Raw genomic sequence first — 22,610 nt, 5'->3', positions numbered from 1 at the left:
GCGGTCGCTGGAGCTACGCGCACCTCTTCGCGGCTGGTGACACCGCCATGTTGCCGCCGCTGATCGCGTAGCGCGAAGCATGCGTGTGGAATTCGCGGCAGCGTCAGCGCGGCGCATTTCCACTAGAGTTCCTGTATATAGCTCCCGCAGGGAGCTAAGAGTTGCGCGACCAACCGCCATCTTGGTTATCCGGATTGCTGCGGGAAAGCCGCCCGTCGCGAGTGAAGGAGCCTCGCCGCCACGCTTCCGACGGCGGCCGACGCGCGGTGGGGGCGCTTCGGTCGGCGGCGCCTTACGGCGGCTACGCTGGATTCCTGCGGTGCCGCCCGCGTCGGCGGCTGCGGCGCAGCCGTAGTGGGGGCTTCTCTGCGCGGCATGGATAACCGGAGTGTCGCAATCACGGCGGCGCGTGGAAAAGGGTCGCGCAACTCTTAGCTCCCTGCGGGAGCTATATACAGGAACTCTAATTTCCACGAGCAGAAAACGCCCCATGCGGTTGACACTTTAGACCATAACCACGGGAACGAGGGTGCAAAGCTGTCCCCACCTCGTAGCACCCCCAATTTCTCGTTTCTCTTGCCGCTACTAGCGGTAGATGGTTCGACTTCGATTCTAAGTCGACCCCCCAACATTGGATTGTCAAACTTGAAAAAAAGGGTCGACCTACAATCGTGTAAATACGGTAAGCTATATATAATTAGGAATAAAGGGAATGGCCATGCAACCCACAAGCTCATTTCCTGCAACAGAACCTATGATGACATATCTGCCAGCTCTGCGATTGGCTGAGGCCGGCAAAAGCAAACGCAAATTAGGCAGAACTTATAAGCTCACCAAACGAGCTATTAGAGCTTAAATTTAGGGCACATTCTTTTTATAGCAGTAAAAACGGTGGGGTAAACAGTGGAAGTTATGAAAGTACATGTAAACGTAGAAGTACCGATGCGAACTGCTGTTGGTACTGCACACACTATGCTTGTTTTAGCTGCACCGCACTGGGGCTATTTGGTGTTGTCTCAGACGACACTGGCCGACTGGCGTAAGCGACGGTGTCTTACGTGACAATATTTGTCGAGCGAACACCATGTTTCACAAAATGATTATTTTATTTCTACCTGAACAAAAACAAGCCAGGTACAAATACGGTCAAAAACAAAGCAAAGGCAGAAAACGACCTGCTGCGGTATGGTGGCGCCATCTAGGTTGACTGATGGTAAACAAGGCTCCGCAGCACACCACGTTTAGCTTGAAGACCTGTTCTTGTGATGTCAATGCAGACATCACCAAGACACGCGATTTGGCGGGAGAATCGAAATTTTAACTTGAATTGATTCATTTCTCAGTGAATAAAGCATCGTTTGCTTCTGGGCAAGTGCTGGGGGCACTATGAAACGCAAAATCTTTCGAATTCTTTCAAAAACAAACGTATTTTGTCTGCATGGCCCCCTTAAAATTCATGGCAAGCATCACAGATACGATTGTGTCCCTACAGCTCTTGAATTTTCAGGGGCAAATCACCAAACTTTTTTACATGGATCCTACCTTAGGAGTGCCCTACAAGGTTGGTGCGTTAACCAAGTGTGAAGACCATTAAAAATCAATGCCCAGAATGAAAAAAAAAAACAAATAATCAAAAGAAGAAATGGCAAGTTGTGCTTTGCAGCTTACCCCAAATTGCAAGCAGAGTCAACTGAGATATCACTACACAAAACCAAGGAGCAGCAGCACACATGGAGCAAAGATTGCAAACAGGAATCTTTCCTGCTTTATTACCACACCCTTGCGGTAATAAAGCAGAAAAGCAAATGCCAATCTTGTAAAAATTAAACACATTAGAAAGCGAGTATTGAAATAGGAGAGATGTAGCAATAGGTTTTATTTTTATTTCAGAAGCTATTACAGCATTTCAAAACAAAACTTATTCCTGGCAGCACTTAGATGGTCTAGCAACTAGCTTAAATCTGGAATCTCCTACTTTTGCAACTTCTATCGTAGTACGTTGCCTTGCATCGTAACAAAAAGAACAGCACAGCAGACAGGATGGAGGAATTCTGAGACAAATAGCTGCACTGTCTCAGTGTTCCGTAATCTTACTGTAGCACCACTTTTATTTTAAAGTTGTGCAACAACTAGCCCAAATTTCATCTATCCTGAGTTTTCCTGTATTGTGATGAACAAATATAAAATAAAATATACAAACTTTGAAGAACAACATTTCGGTGCAAGCAGCAGAAACTGAACGTTTTAATAAGCAAGCACAACTTGCTCTATTCGTAATACTAGCTTACTTCATGCCTGAAAACAGACTGAGAAACTGGCCTTGAGAACTGAAGCGTGACTATTACCTCCAGCCCAACACATAGGACAGCACAAACTGAAAAGTACAAATTATGCGGTCGTCTTGCAATGTCAATGGTGATGCCCCATATCTAGAATGGTTGTAATTTTTTTAACAATGCCAACGCAAAGTGTTGCTTTTAGCAATAATGATTTTGAAATAAGAAAGTGCACTTAAGCATTAAAAAATGCAAGCTGGCCTTTCATCGCCCACTCACTGGTCGTCCTTGTATCGCCCCACAGGCAGGCCACCAGGAATCCGACCATGCGGTGCTCCAAGGCCACATCCAGGAGCATCCCTCGAGCCGCCTGTGTGCGCGAAAAACAGTTTCACAAGGCCACCTACAATGTGGCCCACCTTACTACTATAAAACTGAGGCAGAGATAGAGATTTTTCATAAAAATTTAAGACGAAAACATTTAATGTGACAGCTACCACTCTCACAAGAAGCCCCTAACTGACCATTACACCCTGTCTTCCATTGTTATCAATCTATTGTGAGCACAAGACCGCTTGCTCTCCCAGTCACCAGCACACTGGCAGTTCTATTAGCGCTTCACTTTTTTGTTGCATCTTCTTTTTACTTCGCCTAGTCGTTCTGCCTTCAGTTAGGCTACACAGGCACCATAGATTGGAAACCACATTCGACTCTTTCTGTTAAAGACCAACTGCACTCAAATTTCACCTTAACCAAATTTATTTTTAATTCGTAGTAAGTACCCCCAAATCAGCTGGAACATGAATGGTAGCCCCATGAACTGCCTTGTTAATCAGTCAGAAGCGTTTAAAAAAGCTCCGCCGCAGACCACACTGCACCTGCCGGCGAATCGCGTAAACAGCCATGACGCGCCTGCGACGTTCCATCCAACGGGGACTTCTTCCTCTGGCCAGCCACACATCTAAAGAACCGGTCGAGCTCTGCTCCGCACACTTCCCTATTTGCTGTCCCGTGCATGCGTAGATCTTGCACGCAGACTTTCTCCCGAGCGGGCTGACCGTCTGGCCACTCGCTGGATGGCTGCAACATCACTGCAATGGCCACGATCTCCTTGGTTTCGGTTTCAAAATCGCCGATTTTTGCTGACCGCTTGCGGCGTCCACGCGCATATTTCAGCTGTTGTGTTTTGCATGTTGCTTTCTTTTTCAGCCGACTATACGAAAATAGGGTTTTCAAGAGGTCGAAATTTTGAGTGCAGTTGGCCTTTAACTAGGGGTGTGCGAATATCAATTTTTTAATTTCGAAGCGAATTCGAATAATAAAAACAAAGTTCGAATCGAATCGAATATTTTTCGAATATTTTTCGAATACGAATACTTATTGTTTTTTGTAAAATTAATGTTTTCACCATCTAGAGACACAAAAACTGCAACTTTATTGCACAACAAATCACACAAAGTAAAAATTAGGAATTACACAATACCATAGCACTCAACAGGTTAAGGTCTGCACTCACTTAAATGTTAACATGGAGAAAGGTTAACTGCTCGACATGTTCGGGGAGCAGTGACAACCTCCTGCTCGTTACCACTTTACCAGATACCGAAAACAGCCGCTCACTTGAGACACTAGTAGCTGGCATGCCCGAGCCCGTGCACATTGCCGCGCGCTGATACAGTAAAATCTTGATGATACTAATCTCGCCGGACTGCGAAAAATATTCGTATCATCCGAAATTCGTATGAACCAACACAGACCAAAAAATTTAGCGCTGAAAAAAGTTTTCGTTTATTTCTTTTCCTACTTTCGCGTGAAGAAATTCGTGATTTTTTCTGCTTTTTTTAACCCCCGTGTCGCAAAGCAGTCCTTTCTGGAGCACGTAAAGCTTCGCGCTCGTCTCCTCACTCGCTGTGCCCAAGCTCGCTACACGCCGCAACAGCCAAGCGTGAACCGCATGGTGCGTTTTTGCACGCGATTCGCTCGCCTCAGCTCTGCGAGCGCTGTATTTTCACGCCCACATCGACGATTTCGCGCCCGCGGTAGCGCCTACCTCGGTCAGAAAATGACGCACGGCGCGCGCGGCAGAATGGAAGAGCCTGACTACTTGCGATGAGATCGAGACAGCCGGCTTGGCTCCGCCGGAGATGGTTAGGCTTAGCACCCCGGCAAATATTTTATGGGCGCTTTCACTAGCGGCGCGGATAATGTTTTATAGTACCGTTTTCGCATGCATTATCAGCTCCTTTACCGCACAAGCAACTTCGTGTCTCCCTTGAGCCGCATTTTAAAGAGCGGTTAGAAGCGGTCGCTCGAGCGCCCGCGCCACTTCGCGGCTGGAGCCGACGCCATGTTGACGCCGCCGGCCGCGCCGCGCGCAGCGTGGGGGTGGTTTCGCGGCGGTGTCAGCGCGTTGGGCGTGCGCAGAGCGTCTTCGCGAGCAGAAAACAACAGCCCGGCCGTTTCTGGAGAAAGAGTGACAAACAGGGGAGCGAGAGCCGTCACTTGCTCGTTCGGCAGTCAGGTGCCTCGCCGGCTCGTTCGTATCTTCCGCCGGGCCGCGCACGTCCGTTCGTAACAGCCGAAATTTTTCCCGTTGCAACGATGCAATTTCGCCGGGACTTTTCGGAAATTCGTATCATCCCGAAATTCGCACCCCCAGAATCGTATCATCGAGAGTCCACTGTAAATAAACACCAATACAGACGCGCTCTGATTTTTTTTTTTTTTTTTAGTTTCGGGTGGTTCGAATATTCGAACAATAAAAGTGTCGTTCGAATCGAATCGAATACCAAAAAATTCGAATCGAATATTCGAAGTTTCGAATATTCGCACACCCCTACCTTTAACCCTTCGAGGGTCACAGCCGTACATATACGGCATCGCTTGTATCTTTAAAAAGCATGTCGTTTTCGCCATCTTCTTTTGCTTCACATGTGCTGCCACACTTTGGAAATACGTCAATTTTTTTTCTTGTGCCAATGGCTCTTCTTTTTATTTTTTTATGATTTACTTCAGCGGCGCACCGACTATCGCTAGCACATCTGCTAACGAGGGGGCGCGCTGGGTATCGCCCACCGGGCGCCTGGGTGCCTCTCGCTTCTTGCGCCTGCCACAGACCAAGGTCTCCTACGAAACTAATGAGGCTCTTTTCTCCTTTTATTTGTATTTTATGAACGGTGCGCTATCTATCACTCCCGCATCCGGCCGCGCACGCGAGCGCGCGCGCAGCGCTGGTTTCGGTTTTGTCATCCGGGCGGTTCCCGCTTTTTGCACCCGCAAAACTGATGTCTATCCGATTTCCATTCACTCAAAAGGTGCTGGCCTGTTACTCTTTTGTTTTTATTTATTATTTTTCTTTTGTTACTCATGAATAAACCCCATATTGGCCGCGAGGCCCACCACTGGAGAGGCCGGCGCTGCGATCATTTTGACATCACTTGTAGGATCACCGTTCGTATCTTGCTGCGTAGTTGGCTCGCAACGCGTGACACTTTGCTTAGGAAGCGCGTTATAAAAGTATTTTCGTGCTAATTTCCTTCGTTTTAAGTTAATTCTCAGTGCGTCAAGCGCAGTTCGACCTAATGGTGACTGTATAACCGCATCAACTGTGGTAGATTATCCGCAAACACCATGAGCGTGGGGGTGTATTACGCATGCGACCGAAGCGAAAGCAGCGGCTTGTTTCCCCGATCAACAATGTGGACTACGACGATCGCCGAGTGAAGTTTCTAGATTCCCCTTGTTTGCAAGAAATGTATAAAGCAGGAAATCGTAAAGCGTTAACTGCTCGCAGAAGCACACGTACCCGCCGTCCCTGCCTGCACAGCCGACGGTGCGGCTCCAACCGACGCAGGTCGCGGCAGCAACAACTTGTCACCGCTTTTTAGAATCACACAAGTCGTGGAAGAGAAGTCACAGATTGGGGAAAGTGGATGTTAGTGTGATGAAAAATTCTGATAGGTAGTTTCATCAGCTGTGGTTTTCAAAGAATTGGCCGAGGCCGTGCAGGTATCTTGATCGTCGATCGCTTCAACGGAAATCACCGCGCTTACAGAGTTCACAGCGCGGTGAAACGTTCTGTTAGGGACTGTCACTCGCAATTCTAACGGCGATGAAATATCTGCTCCTAACCAACGTTAAAGGAGGCGATGTCCCAACATCCGATTACGTGCATCCGAAGCCGGCTGCGAGCTGTTGGCGAAGGCCCTCCTGTCGCGCAAGCGCGTGTTGCGTTTGGGTTCCTCTAACTTCTTGGGGGCCTCCAGCGCTCGTTTCTCCTATTTTAAATATCCCCAGTACCCGAAATCATTAACGACGTGTTTCGCCTCGTACGCAGCCTCGCCTTCTGTGAGCAGTCGTGAGTTATTTTCGAAATTGATGCTTGAGAAAATCCGGCTTACTGTAAACATACAAAACACGCTGCAATTATAAATTACCACGCCGAGCACCTAATGAAAACTAAATATAGCCTTGCCCGAACCCACTCGAAGGCGTTAAAAACTCGCGTTCATACCGTTCATACATTGCGGACAAGCCGCGAAAAGTAAACATCAGCCGTGCAGAGTACAGGCTACGGCAGCGATCGTTAATCAAATCCCAGCATGACTATAAAAACACCGTGGGGGAAATAGGCACTGATTAAGCCAAACTGCAGACCATAATAATACTTTTAAGCATGCATGTGCGGCCAAGCGATCTGATCACCGTTCTCGCGTCATTCATTTACCAGGCAATACGAGCAGTTCGCGCGGTGAGATCATAAGTGAGCGATGCATTTCCGTCGCTGTTACAAGGTGTTTCCTTGCACACACACGACCCGTCACAAGTATTTCATAATGAATTTACAGCGTACATTGCTCGGCATCAGTTGCATCGTCCTTGGCGTTAGCTGGCTGCGTATGTAAGAGCTGTATACGTTGCGATGGTAGCCAACTACCTACACGCGGCGGTGTCGCCGGGAATAAGCGAGTCGCTGATTGCTTGCCCGAATTATTTGGTTTACAGACAACTTTTTTGGTAATTTGTATCAAATCCACAAGGAGCGGGCGAGACGGTGGCCACAACAAAAAAACACGCTTCCGCATACGCACGGGAAATGTGTTGTAGCAGACGACAACACGATTCGGCGTCCTACAAGTGACGTCCCTCGTAGGTGGCGCCACGGTATGTCCTCGAGGCCAATATGTAACAACTCAAACGATTTTTTTGTCACTTTATGGTCACCCTAAAAAAATTATGATAATTTTTTCTCGAAATAGATTCATCCGAAGAATTTAAATCAGCAATTAAAAAAATCGCCCCTGGGGGGTCGCATTTGGTGAAAAAATTCGACCCTCAAAGGGTTAAAGGGACAGTGATGTGAATTTGTAGAAGTCTTATTTGAGGCTGAGAACTGCACAGTTTAAGCCATGTGATCAACTCTGACTATTTAGCTGAAGTCTAAAGCTTTAGTTTGTCTAATTGGCACCAGAAGAGGAAACATCAAGGCCTGTTCGTAGCTGCTGCACTATTTCGCGTTGTATTTGCACACCATCTCACCCTTCAAAATTTTGATTCTTACTCATTTCATGGTTAATATCAACTTCTTTGTTTGTCACAGTTGTACAGGTTGGAGGTTATACAGGTTAACGGCTATCCATCCACTAAGTTTAGCCCTGTAGACTGGTCAGTGAGTCAGCAAATCGGCAGAAAAAATGGTGGGAGGGAAACAGGTCTTCTGAATGCACTTGACTTTTTTGCGCCAAAAATGTGCATTAATCAGTTAGATAAGGCCATAACAAATACTACACACTGTCAAGATCTGGCAAGCAAGGACGGGCAAAATAGTGCATTAAAAAGAAGAAGAGGGGGGGGGCTTTGTGTAGCACACAAGGCACACATCTGCATACAAACTCCTCAGAACGTTCTGCAACCTCTGTGGTATCTTGGATGCAGGCCCAAGCTTCACGTTTAGGGCAGTTTTCCACAAGGTGTTTTATATATGGCCCCTTTTCCATCATGTCTCTTCTAAATAGTGAAGAATTTACTCTTAGGGTGCTAAAGAAGTTGCCCTTAGTAATGGAGTGTCTCTTGTAACCATGTCTTTAGTGTGATAAGTTGCTAACATGGCGAGTATAAGATTGATTGATTGATTGATTGTAGGGTTTAACGCGCCGACGCAACGCAGGCGATGAGGCGCGCCGTAGTGGAGGGCTCCGGATTAATTTCGACCACCTGGGGATCTTTAACGTGCGCCGAAATCTCGTACACACGGGCGTTTTTGCTTTTCGCCTCCATCAGAAAAGCGGCCGCCGCGGCCGGGAATCGAACCCGCGACCTCGTGCTCAGTAGCGCAAGGCGAGTATAAGAAAACCAACCAAACATGTTTTCAAATGTTTCTCAAGTGTCTCCCGTAACAAGGTTCTATCATATTCAAAAAACTAGAAAATTACTTTTAAAAATGCATACGTGCACTGTAAACTAAAATTAACAAATGATAGATGTCAATCAACAAGCAGTAGGAGAAGCTACTGGCACCACCCCTAGCTTGTGTTTTTTGACAACAGCTCGATTGCTTTCCTGCATAGGAGCACTCACTGCTGGACTCTGTTGCAACACCGGCAAGCCGATGCTGTCGTCGATGAGGCCCACTCGGAAGAGGCGAGCGCAGAGGTTGGTGGCATCGTTGAGGCACTTCAAGCCTCCCAGGTTGATCTCGTGTAAGAGCTGGGCCAAAGAACAGAAGCGCAACGGATAAAGAACTTGGTAAGAGAAAAGATAAGGCTCTACTCTCTTCTGATCGCATGTTAGCTTGGATGTACAATCTACAAATGAATGCACAATGGGACGCAGGTGTTGGAAGAAACAGTTAAGTGTGCCCCCCCCCCCCCCCCCCCCCCCTCTTACCCCTTTTCCAATTCCCACCCAGCAGAGAAGGACAGATTCCTTCTGGATCAGGATCACAACACAGGCTTGACAGTTCACTAAATAACTTTTGTTATTTGTTCTAAAGCAGCCATTAATTATCTAGGATGAGCTCTTAGAGAAATAGGGAAATAGATAACTGATAACAATTTTGCTATTTTTTTAACACTTCATAATTCTTAAAAATCTCAGCCTGTCCAGCCGTCTGATAATTATAGGAGACAAAAGTGATTTCAAGCTTTTACGAGGGCGACAATCCTAAGTTGCCTCACAACTATGACTTTAACCTGGCACAGTAATTTAGGCTGGCGATGTTTTGGCTCTCGCTCCCAAAGCGAGGAGGTCACGATCGAGGCTACTGAGGAGTGCATGACAGGTGGCTTCGGCCAAGACATCACAAGAAAGCCCACCTGGACTCAAAGAACATCAACCTTCATGTGGAACTGAGTTGCCTGCCCCAACTGCACTTGCCCTACTGAGCCCAAGGGCCCACATGCTTTGCTTCCCCTGGAAGCATTTCCCTACCGTTCTCCCAGCAGCGAAGGCAATCCAGCGTTCCCACAACCCCAGCACAGAAACACTAGAGCAGGAAGACCCTCCCCACAAATCGAGCAGCACTAAGCAACCCTCTGGGGTACCAACTCTTTCCATGAGACCCAGCTTGTACAATATAGTACTAAGGATCAATAACTAAGTCACAAGCTGTTTAAACTACAGTAGCCAACCGATTTTTCAGACCTGGAGGGGAAGGAAAACAAATAAAAGAGCAGTCCAAAAAATCCGTAAGCCATTACTCCTACGGGACAACTGGCGGTTTCTCGGGAGAGTCCGGAATATCCAGCAAGCCCGAATTTTCGGAGTCCCAAAAAACGTGAAGTGCAGCCAATATTGGGTAGTAGCTGCACTTCTGACCGTTTGTGGCCACTGTGCTACTTCTGCCCAGTGCGCAGGTGCAAACCATAAACAGGTCTCTCATTTGCCAGTCTGGAGCAGTTCTGAGCGGCTACACAACATCTCTCGGACAAAGTTATGTAATGGGCCAGTGGAGAAGCAGCTCCAAGCTCCTTTCTGTCGTGTGCTAGCTGCTGCGCCGGAGCAGCAAGAGCAGTTCGGGCACCTTTGGGTTGCTTCCTGAAGCAACTGAAATACAGGGTGGTGCGACGATAATTGGAACACTTCAAAAATTTTTCCTGAACGAACCGCCGCTCTGTTCGCGCTCAAACTTCACCCGAAGGTCGCATTTTGTAGTCTATTTTGTTTGACACTGGGGACAATGACAGTACTTACCTGGTTATTCTGAAAATAAATGAAAACGATTTTCCCCTATGGAAAAATGGCGGCTGATTTGGACGTGAGAGCCAGCGCAAGTTGATCTTGGAACGACGGCGCCAAGAGAAACGCACGTTTGGGATTCATGGTAGGAAGACACCAAATGGTGTAGCAGACGATCAGAAAATGTGAAAGCGGGTTTTGTGATTGTCTGCTAGCTCATTTGGCTCCTTCCTAGGTGCATTTTCTGATCGTCTGCTGCACCGTTTGGCTCCTTCCTACTGTGACTCTCAAACGTGCGTTTCGCTCTGCATACCCCACGTGGCGTCGTCATTCTAAGATCAACTTGCGCTGGCTCGCACGTCCAAATCAGCCGCCATTTTCCATAGGGGAAAATCGTTTTCATTTATTTTCAGAATAACCAGGTAAGTACTGTCATTGTCCCCGGTGTCAAACAAAATAGACCACAAAATGCAACCTTCGGGTGAAGTTTGAGCGCGAACAGAGAAGCAATTCGCTAAGGAAAAATTTTTAGTGTTCCAATTATCGTCGCACCACCCTGTATAAACGAGCGGTTCCAGGGCTGCTCAGAGCTGCTGTGAGCTGGCAAATAAAAAAGACAAAATGTTTGTGGAGATCTGACCACTACAGCTCACCTGGGCTGAAAGGTGAACTGACATACTGTATCAAATAAAAGGATCAATTTTACCTACAACATGAAAATACACCGCTGCTTATTAAAGAGACACCCTGGAGGATGAATGTTTGGCTAAGTTGAGAGATTTAATAATGCATATTGCTCCTGGATATTTTACTTGTGCCCCTCAAGGGGAGACACTGGTCTTAAGGACCAAAAATTTTCCAAGATATCAATTTCCCGTATTATTATATTTGCAGTCTGCAGGCTCCAAAGAATGTGCCTGCAAAGTTTTACAGTTGGAGCCCTAAGTATTTACAAAGCTGTCGCCCTTTGAAGTCGCCTAAATGACCATTTTTACCTGTGTTTCACAACTTCAAGCCTTGTTTTCTCAGAACCAATTTTTTTCCCGCGAGGTCAACTGTTGGGTGCAATATCTTCGGATGTACACGTCAGATTTGCACCATTCTTGCTGCATTTGAAAGCTTATGAATTGAACAGTGCAATAAAACCATTTTGCTAGTACAAGATTTCATACTGCCCGTTTTATGAAAGGCTGTGGCTAGCGGTTATCCTTGATTGATTGATTGTGGGTGTTTAACGCGCCGACGCAACGCAGGCGATGAAGCGCGCCGTAGTGGAGGGCTCCGGATTAATTTTGACCACCTGGGGATCTTTATCGTGCGCCGAAATCTCGTACACATGGGCGTTTTTGCTTTTCGCCTCCATCAGAAAAGCGGCCGCCGCGGCCAAGAATCGAACCCGCGACCTCGTGCTCAGTAGCGCAACGCCTTAGCCACTGAGCCACCGCGGCGGGTGCTGCGGTTATCCTTCCGACCAGACGGAATACAACTAAGAGCTTAGCATTCCGTCGCTGAAATTTGTACAGTTTCGTCCAGAGGAAAACAAAACCGGCTGATTGGACGCTATGGTTAGTCTTCAGATTTGGTGAAGAGGTTGCGTCTCGGATAAGTGCCCTAACATGCCGGGTTCAAATTCCCCCCGAACATGAGCGGTTTTTTTTTTTTTTGCGTGGTTGTGCCAGCGTTTTGTAACACCTAACTTCGCGCCCACTTTACAATTGACGCGGTGAGAGCAGTCGGTCTTGATTTTGCACTCAACCGGCTGCTCCGCTACCGCTCACTAGAGCCAGAGTCCTTTAATGCTTCTCTGGTCGTGAAACTTCCGGCCAAGTTTCGTTCGGGGACAAAGGCTACCGCGAGGGGCGCAACTGCAGATCGGAGGGCATCGGGCGGCCGCTGCTGCTCTGTAGCCAGACCGGCAGGCAGGAACGCAGTAGCAGCATGCTCGTTCGCACCAAATTTTTTCGCCACTCACGAAATGATAAGTTCATTTGAGCGGCCCGCGACACGTAAAGCGATAGCGCACTGCTGATAAGGCGGCGAGAGTCTGTTTTATCTTACTCCGTGGTCCGTTCCCTGCCAAACGCGCTCTGACCACGCCCCCGGCTGCCTTCCGATCAACACCAGCACCGCAGCGCGGCAACGTATTGTCACGAAGACAAGGACGATGCAGTTGTCTTGAATGAGAAACACGTTTATTGGAACGAACTTGTGCTCCCCTAACAACTCAAAAGAATACAGAGGCGGCGAAGCAGCGGTCAACAAAGTGACTTGCACAGGCGAGTGTCGTCAAATCGAATGTCCCGGCGTCCGCACTGCAGGCTTTTTATCTTTTGGCGCGCGTGGTTCTCGAAACGTCGATTCGCATCGAGAACATAGTAGATCCAAGAAGATTATTCTGGGCTGTTCACGTTAGATGAGAATGCTCTCCCTATCACAACAGATAACACATGCGGCACAGAAAGAAAGAATGGAACACGCGCTTCCCTTGGCGCAGAGATAACACAGACCGGCGCAGCCGGGCGGTAAAAGCAAAACACAAATAAACAAACTCAATGTATGGTTCGCGGCAGTATGAAGCTCTCCCATAGCATGACGGCGAAGTTTCATGACCAGAAAGGCATTGAAGGACTCTGCTAGAGCCAAGGCCGACGTATCCAAACGGAACTCCAAGCCGCTACCTGGACCCTGTCCGCTTCACAACAAGCAGCGAGGCTGCGAGAGCAGTCTTTCTTGATATTTACCCAGCCGAACGAACCGCTTCTGCTCATTGACTAGCCAGAATAACCGTTAATTAGTAATCACTACTACAAACTACAGATGATCGGAACTCTGGCGATGGATACGTTGGCCTTGGCTCCAGTGAGTGGTAGCGGAGCGGCCGGTTGAGTGCAAAATCAAGACCGACTGCTCTCACCGCGTCAATTGTAAAGTGGGCGCGAAGTTAGCTGTGCAAGGCGGCTTAATCACTATAGTGAAAGCGAGAGGCGGAAATCAGCACAGTCTGTTCCAGATGGGCCGAATAGGGGATCACTGCTCTTAGCACACGGACGCACAGAGATGATGATAGCTGGATGCTTCCGGCGCATACCCGAGCAGGGATTGGCCGATCGAGGTCCGTTGATCCTTTCACATCAGCTGTTACAAAACGCTGGTACAACCATGCAAAAAAAAAAAACATGTCCGAGGGGAATTGAACCCGGCACGTTAGGGCAATTATCTGAGGTGCAACCTCTACACCAAAGCTGAAGACTGGGCATAGCGTCTAATCCGCCGGTTTTGGTTTCGTCTGGACGGAACTGTACAAATTTCCCGCCGGCTCCATCTGGACGGAACGCTAAGCTCTCAGTTGTATTTCGTCAGGACTGAAGGATAACCCGCAGCGCTCCGTCCCGTCTGGACGGAACTTAACTCTTTCGTTACCGCGGGAAATTGACCAATTTTGAAGGGTCTAACAAAACATTTTTTTGTGCTATACATATTGGTTAGGCACACATTGCAGTGACATACAATGCAGATTATTCCACGCGCTTTCCAACGACACCAGTTTTATTAATGTTTTCCTAAATAATGATTCCGAAAAAAATTATCGAATTCGAAATTTTTGTCCGCGCGTCGAAGAAAAAAGAAAAAAGTAAGTTGTGTATAATAAACCACGTGTAGTAGAAAAAATTTAGAATATACATTTTGTAGGTAGACATTTCAAAAACTCGTCCTAGAAAAAAAATTGAGTTGCGCAGTACAATTTGTCAGATATAAAAGAAAATGTTAGCCCACGTGGTGCCCATGCAATGTGGTGAAGCCCAACCTCTATTTCAAGTTTTGCTATTTTGGATAGTTCTCTAGAAGAAATCTCGTGGTTTGACATTATTAAGGGCCCAAATTAGCCTCCACGTGATGTAAAAACACCTTGTCAACGATTATGACCGGCACAATATTGAAGGCAAGCAAGCGATGTGAAAAAATCCGCTTGGAGTTGAGAACCAAACTCTTTGGTGGATGCTTGTTGACGTTCTGATGATCGCTCATCAGTCAGAACTTTCATTTGCGTTTTACTATCATGTTCTGAGTCACTATGGTAGCCCTGCTTGCAGGAATAAGGTACGATGCGCTAGAATCATGCCCAGCAAGCTTTCACCAAGCCGCCGTCGGGCTGTGAGGCGAGTTCAGCACTACGAGCCTACTACATTGCAGCGCCACCTAACAATTTCGAAAAGAAACAAATACAAGGCTGTTGGAGACTTTGTCAGAATAAACAGTACTACTAAGAAGCGACACTAGACTTCCGGAAATACCCTCGTATGAAACCGAAACTGGCCGGTGAACAGCTGGCGGTGTTCAAGGCCAATTGGAAGCGTTCTCCTCGTCTGAACTGATACCCGACGACTTGGTGTTATCGTTTGACTTTCAGCGGAAGCTCTTATCGCAGAAGCAAGGCGTAGATAAAGTGGAAGCGCGAGCGGCATGCTTGTTTTGAGGAGCAGTAGCGGGCAACGGAGGCGCCATGGCAAATGAGCTTGTAGTTGGGTAACTGCGTAGTAGCGCCAAATATGAATTTCGCAATGCGAAAATGAAACCGAAACTGCTGGAAACTGGTTGAAAATGTCAGACACACTTGCTAGACATGCGGGGGACCATCAGAAATAAGCTTTGGAAGAATAAAGCTGCCCTTTGTCCGAACCAAAGATCATTAGTGAATAGCTGGGGCCATTTTCAAGTTTTATCACCTCTCAACGCTGTCGGATTACAAAGCTGACCCCATTATTTGGTATTTGACTTGCCAGGAGCCTTTTGACAAAAAAAATATTATGGTAATGCAGCCTAACCACGACCTGCATCCTTTTTTGTCAAGTGCAGCAGCCACGCCCCCTTTGTCAAAAACACGCGCACCTCAGCTCGCAAAAAACGCTGCCAAAAATCTCAATGTCGCCGGAGCGGGAAAATTTAAACTGATTCTAAAAGGGCAATGCCTAGACTAATCACTGGCTTCATTAGGTGTACGAGAAACGACTACAACATGTCGAAATAGGCAATATAAATCATCGATCACCGGTGATCGATTTGAATAGGCGTGGTAACGAAAGAGTTAAGCACTTGTATATCGTTCCATCTGGACGGAACGCTAGCCACAGCCTTTATGAAAACATTGGTAATTCATGACCTGACATTTAATAAGTTTACAGTGCTTGTAGAAACAATGCTAAAATTTCTTCTGTGGCATAGTTGCACTCCCTGGTTTTTCTAGAGCGCAAAGGGATAAAGAGTATTCCAGTATTTCACAGGTAGATAATTTAAAAATTGCCCGAAATGGAAAGGCATAACATTTGCATAACTCTGACCTTACACCCCATAGACGAAAACTGACTGCATATTGGTGCTCAGGGCGTTAAAATACACGTAATGTGTAAACCTCAAGCACATAGGTTAAAAAATAACGAAAATGTCCTCAAGACCAGTGTCCCCCCTTAACAGAATCATGTGTGAGTCAGCCATATAATGTTTGTTCCATTGATGTTATTTTTACTATACCATTTTTTCCCCATTGTACGCATCTCCCTTTCCTATCCTTTCCTTTGTTTCTTCTGTGCACCACGCTGAAGGCATCATGCTGTTTGTGTGCACTTATCTAAATAAATAAATAAAAATAAAATAAATTATTTATGATTGTACAAGCTTTATGTACCTACATTTATCCCTGGCTGTATTTTGCAAATCACGCTTAGTTAGGGCTTGCTGCAACTGAAATGCCCATTTATTTTGTTTGTAGACCCTAAACTGGCTTTTGACTATCGAGTTCCAACAGTTCCTTTGAATATGGTCCTGTACAAAGTGCAAATAAAGGTGTAATCAATCAATCACTCAACTCACCTGTCTCTGCATGCCTAAAAAGGAGGCGTGCACAGTGCCCTCTGCCGTCAGGCAAATACAAGCTGTGGGAGGAAGAAGAAGAAGAGAGCAACTTGTAAAACCACGATCAATCATTACCCTGGAAAGTTGTGCCCCCCAGCCCTTCTTTCTTCAACGCAAAGGCCACCTCAAAATACACTTAGTAGAGAGGCCTCCAGTAAGAAATTTTCATTCCAACAATATTGCCCCGCATTAGCTTTATTTAGACTACAGTGGCCTCCACCTTCCACACATACTGTACATTCGCACACAGTACAACCTGCACCCCCATGTTGAACACAAAGAAAAACAGAAAAAGTGTCACCCGCATAATTGACTGCATCCTGCAAGCTTTCAGTCTTCATAAAAAAAAACAGAAAAACTGCGCAATTATGTCGCATTTGCTGTGATAACGAACAAACGAGTGCATAACCAACTTTTTCTCAATAATGTACAGTAAACCTCATTAATATGCTTTAAAAAAAAAAAAACGTGAGGGAGAGACGTACTAACCAGGAAAATGTACTATCCGTGCAGAAATGCGCTATGGGGCATTTTTAGTGCTCCCAAATTCAGAGCACAGCAACCAGGAAATCGTACGAACCAGGAACGTATCAATGGGGTTCTACTGTATCCAAAAACCATGTGCAATGCCTTTTGCTTATAAATAACTGCTAGGTTGCGAGAAGCTCTACTCTTGGCTGTATAAGGGCAGCCCGTGTTCTGTTCCTCTTGGATGCTTTCACTCCAACATTATGACACCTGACCTAGGAAAAGCAAGTGGGCTTGGTACAAAGGCAAACTAAAGCCGCGTCCCAAACTGAACAGTGGAAGCTCACTTTGTTTCTGCTTTTGACAAAAAGCCGGCTAGAATGGAGTAAGAGAGATAATGCAACGATGGCTGTAATGACACAAATCCTGGCACAGCGTGCATTACGGTGATGCTGCAATTCAGTGCAAAATTCGCACGTTGCCAGCACCCAAACTTTACCCCCGTGCAGGTTATACGCTGAAACGTATGGTAACCCAGGATCTATTTCTTGCAGAAGTTTTAGGGGCTAAGCCCCTTTGGCATTTGGGCTGTTGGCGTCTCCTGTCGTCATCGTAATCGTCATTCGGCTCATGTAGTCATGTTACTAAAACACTGGGAAACTCGTTTAACTCTTTCGGGACCGCTCCATAGGCCATCGATCACATATGATCGATGGTTTCGCGAGCCTGCAGAATACAAATTTTCGCTTGATGGAACACCTAGCGACATCTAGAAGATAGTTTGAAAACTGGAGTTTTCTTTTGTGAAGTTTCTTTTTTTATCACCAGGCGGCAACGCATCAGATATTTTATTCTGACGGGCAGTGGTTTCGAATGTAAACAAACATGGCGTCATACTCGCGCGAGCGCGATAAGAAATCCGCCTCATCTCGTCTGGCATATCTTCGCCTTCTACTGTGGATTTTAACGATGAGAGTGGCAGTGAAGAGTCGGAATGCGGCTTTAGAGATCGGATTTCAGCTCGAGTGAGGATTGGGGTGTCGATCAGCCTGGAACATCAAATCGCGCTCAAAGGTGGGTGTTGGTTTCGGTTTCAATTGGCTCTGGAGTAGGTATGTGCACTCGAAATATGTTCTGGCTGGTTTATATTTGTTCGCTAGGGTGTTAACTACCTATGGTGGTGATCTCCTGCCACCAGCCCAGAAAAGAAACGGATCAAGTTTTCGCCGAGACGAGAGCCCGGCGTGTACCTGGGCAACGACATAGCCATGGCCCTAGTGCCAAAGAGATCACGCACAAATAAACAAACCAGTTACAGCTAGCCGCATCAAACTTTCGCAATGAAGAAACAAAGCATTGTGTTAGATTTTGTATATCCTCAAATAATTTTATTCTTTTTTAATATTTTTATATTTACGCTTTTTTCTATCTTTTTCTGTAGTTTTTTTACGAAGTTCTTACTTTAAGATTTTTTCATGGTTCTATCGTCAGTGTTGAAGTAAGACTTGGTATTGTATGTCAAAGAACATATAATTAGCTGCATTTTGGTATATGCTAAGGCAGGATGGTGCCTTTGCTTTATGTAATAAAAAATTTGTATTGATACCTCCCATTTTCATCACTTTTTCCGGCGGTCCCGAAAGAGTTAAGCTCCACGCTAGAACGTAACGCGTACTAAAGAAACAGCAGGACGCTCGTTTACGCCTCGCGCTAGAGAGCTCCGTGTTTCAAAGACAAGAGACTGTTACAGCAAAGCTTTATACCTCTACCCCCAAACCGTTTCATCTCCGCTGGCAAAAACACCAAGGCGCCAAGAATACACTTCTACACTGCATGCTTCGCCCCTCCGCAGGTTTCCCGCTAGTGGAGATGGCCCGGGATTTTTTAGTTGGCCCTACTTCAAATCTGCCAGAATTTGAAACAAAACGCGCGCTGAACTGTATTCAGTGATCAGGGCGGGCTGAAGGAAAATCACTGTACCAAAACAATGAGACGCACGCACACGCAGGGACTCACAGAAGGCAAGCGAAGATGGGAAGTGCGCCTGCTCAACAAGTGGGTCTGGCGAGCGATACTTCTTAACCGAAGACGGGGGCACCCACACGTCCTTCGATAGAGAAGAGAAACAACGTGCGAATTTAGGAACTGCCCACACTCACAGGCAAGAGGTGTATGCTCCCACTAATAGCTATCCTAGGAAAAAATCATTAGTTAGGAAAGGGAGAAGCAACTCACGAGCAGCGGGAGACCTCCACACTTGGCGACAACTTCCCCGAGCGAGAACAGGCCCATGTAGGGGCACAGCTGCTGGGCATTCAACCTGCAGGCGCAAAAAGAGACGAACGCACTGCTGCTGTCATACATACAAACCAAATGAGCTGGTATTAAAGGGGGCCTGAGATGGATTTCAAAGTGTTTTTGTTTGTGTCAGAAATCTACTCTATAGTTCTTGTAGAAACAAGTCCAAAAATAGTAAGCATATTCGCTCACGCTAACAAAAGTTATTACCCCGACGAGACAGAACTATTTGTTGGCTCGGCGGCTTGCGATGACGACATAGTCCGACCTCTTCCGAGGCGAAGCACTCATTTCATGGTTGGCCGCCGGAATGTCCGCGATTTTTGACGGCGGCGGTTTGGTTTAGAGCGTCGTCGTTACCATGGTTACTTCAGCGAGTGGGTCGCACATGAGACGACGACGTCCTTTTTTTTTTTTTTTTAAGCTACGTTTTCAGTCTTTACGGACTTTGAGCATGAGATACTAGTGATTGCAGAAGTCGACCTTGCATGCGCGAGAGTTTCCGTGAACGGTAACTTATTTTTACCGTCGCTACATAGCGATACAGAGGCTAGAATTTCTACCGACTGTAGTAGCGAGCCCCCTGCGCCGGCGAAATGTACGCCCGCGTTTTGATTAGATTACCGGGAAGTTCCGAGTGAACGCGCCCTCCCCCGAAACATCGCCCACCCCCTTTTACGGGTGAAATATTCAATTTACTGAAAGACGCGCGCCCACCCCGTGAAATCCATGGCTTTAGCGCCGATGAGTGAACAAAACAAACCCGAATCATCTCTTCATGTGTAGATGCGGTCACTTATTCGTCCTTTCCGCGCTTGACCCGAAATTTCGCCCATCTCGTATTTTTCACTTGATATCACTGTACTTAAATATGAATGGGCTTTCTTCCGGAACTTTACGGCACAGCAAATGCGCTGTGCTCTGCGCTTCATGCAAGCAATCTAGTTTTTTTTTTTTTTTTTTTTGCGAGAGTTTGCCTTACGGCATAACAGTCATATATACAACATTACATTGATTTCACGCAGAAACGTCAACAGAGACAGGTACTGAGGCCCCCATATCCACCGCTGTAGATCAGGGGGTCTCCCAGGATGGAGCCCTGTGCCCCGGAGGTGTTGCAGGCGAGAGGTTTGAAGGGCAGGGCAGGTCCATAGAAGGTGGCTCGTGTCGGCTTCAGACGCAGGGACCGTAGTTGATGTTGTTTACTACATTCTTGCTAGATGATGATCAGGAGCACGATAAATGACAATTTTTTTTAAAATGAGCGAGCAAAATTTCCGCCGCTACTCCAGCTTCCCACGCTTCCAATGGTTCAGATGCCTTTATGAACTAGCATAGCTCTTTTATGCTTTCAAAATCGTCTTGGGCAAGGTAATATAAGTAACTGCGGAATCATTACAATATATCTTACTCATTTTATATCGAAATATTTAGCGGTGGCGTGAATTCTGATTAATGCAATACTTGGTCCTAATTCTTCCCACTAGATGGCGGCGTCAACGTCATGTTTTCGATTTTTTAAGCTCTACAGTAGAAGTATACGGCTCTTTTAAAAAAATTATTGTATTGTGAGAGTTCAATCTAAGACGTCTAAGATTCAAGCCATTTCAAGCGTAAGCGAACAGTTCTGGGCAACAAACGTTTGTGTCATTTGCTTTGCGACAAATTCGCCAGATGTCGCTACTCGGCAGAGCCGGTAAGCCGGAATGCAGAAACCGCAGAGTGCAATCCTTTCGTTTTCAGCGGCAAACGGCTACTCTTGCTTCATTTAACACGGTAAACGGTAAAGCGCGCTAAGGACACTAGGCAACAGGTTCATTCAGAAGGCCGGTGCAGCAAACCACACTTTCCTGCGATCATGACTTGATGGGAAGCAATGAAATGAAACTCTTTGGCAGTTGTCGTTACGGGATGAGCATGCTCTTGCCCTTGTCGCGACCGCCGCAGAGAATCAGCTGCGACAGCGTTTGGGCTTGAACTGATTTATTCAGCCCGCGTGAGTGCACTTGAGCGTGCGCCTCGTGATCACGAGCAGTGGCCGGCGTCGTCCAAGCGCTGCGTGCGGAGCTCCTCCTTCGTCGTCGGCGCGGCGCTCCCTTGGCGCGCCGTTCGTTACCACCTCTGAAACAACGTCGAGGCTACGCTCGAAACACAGATGGTGCAAAGAATCTATTCGGGTACAGCGTCCAAGAAAGCAAATGCAAAGAAAACTGATGATACTCTAACACCAGACACGGAGCGCTGAGCGATCACGCTGGCTGCAAGCGTCGTTGCTCCTGCGCTCACTGTATCCTTCCGCCGAGAACGGAGGAGCTTCAAGCCCGGTTTGGCACGGTGTGTAAGTGCTTTACACTCCGGTATAAAACAAATATGTGTGACTGTGTAAAAGCACCCACACACAAAATATGTTTTTGTAGCTTTCTGATGTTTTTACGCTCGTAAAAAATTGATTAAATCAAGAGCGCACAAACACGTCACGATTAGTTCAAGAAATAGCCGTTGCGCTCCGATACCATCGACCCCCCAAAAAACCCCATCTCAGGGGCCCTTTAAAGAGGCACTAAAAAAGACAGCACGACTTTATTTCAACTGAAAGATCGCCCCCTTTTGTAGCTCTTCTGGCTTTTGTTTTCCAACAAGGGGTATTTTGCTTGTTTCGAAAGAAGTACTTAAGGGGAGACATGGCTCCTAAAACAATTTTTTTTTAATTTTCAAGTAAGCTCTGTGAAACTTGCCAGTATTGCTGCTTCCCCCCCCCCCCCCCCTGATTTCAAATATGCCGTTATTTCTTAAGTCAGTCAAGTAGATCCCAAGATAATTAGAGATAATTAGTCATTTTTGGAGGAACAATAGACAAAACAGCGTTAATTATAAACCCTTGTGATTGCAATAAAAGAAGCAGTTTCTTGATGCACCACTTAAAGGGACCCTGCAACACCTGCCATCGAGTACTAGTAATGTATTTTGGGATAAAGTCTATTGTCCCAGAACTCTCCTCCCGCAAGAATTATGAAAATCCGTTCACAATTAACAAAACTACGCGCGATGAGAAATCGCGCATAATCGTTCCCTCTCAACTCGACCGCGGACAAAGCGACGAAAGCTGCGCGCTCTCTCCCGGAGAGGGGGGCGGCTCGCGGCGTTCTCTTCGGCGGCCTTCGATATATCACATGCCGGGTAGTTTTCTCCTTTTCTCCGCAACGCGGAGGGGCCTATTTCCGGTTTGGTGCCACAAAAAAGCAGGCATGGGTGCCTGCTCGCAAGTGCGCGCTCGGGCTGTTAGGGCGTTTTTGAAGCAATAAACGTTTGTAGTCGAGTGGTCCCGTTGAAAGGGAAGTATTGAGCTCATCACTCAAACTCCGCGCACACTCAAAACACAAAAGAAATGGCAAAACTGTGCCTACAGGTTCAGGCATAGAAGAGGTTCGTACACAGCGATGACGACAGAAATGGGAGAATCTAGCCGCGAAGTTGACCAGTGACAGC

At 46.7% G+C, this 22,610-nt stretch overlaps 1 protein-coding gene across 1 annotated transcript in view; it reads right to left on the bottom strand.

Annotated features, from left to right (window-relative positions):
* LOC144141292 (uncharacterized) overlaps positions 1-22,610 on the bottom strand; it is a 173,351-nt gene that overhangs the window by 91,459 nt on the left and 59,282 nt on the right. Inside the window, exons 11-15 of the mRNA XM_077672870.1 lie at positions 19,062-19,146; positions 18,843-18,933; positions 16,317-16,378; positions 8,853-8,981; positions 2,556-2,646 (exon numbers count right to left, since the gene is read on the bottom strand). Coding sequence (XP_077528996.1) covers positions 2,556-2,646; positions 8,853-8,981; positions 16,317-16,378; positions 18,843-18,933; positions 19,062-19,146 — 458 coding nt within the window. The remainder of the gene's footprint in view (positions 1-2,555; positions 2,647-8,852; positions 8,982-16,316; positions 16,379-18,842; positions 18,934-19,061; positions 19,147-22,610) is intronic.

This window comes from Haemaphysalis longicornis, unplaced genomic scaffold (assembly GCF_048455015.1).
Source record: "Haemaphysalis longicornis isolate Haplotype H1 unplaced genomic scaffold, Haemaphysalis longicornis Haplotype H1 scaffold_1, whole genome shotgun sequence".
Classification (NCBI taxonomy): Eukaryota; Metazoa; Arthropoda; class Arachnida; order Ixodida; family Ixodidae; genus Haemaphysalis; species Haemaphysalis longicornis.
Note: the sequence above shows the minus strand (reverse complement) of the source record. Positions and strands in the feature narration are given on the sequence as shown.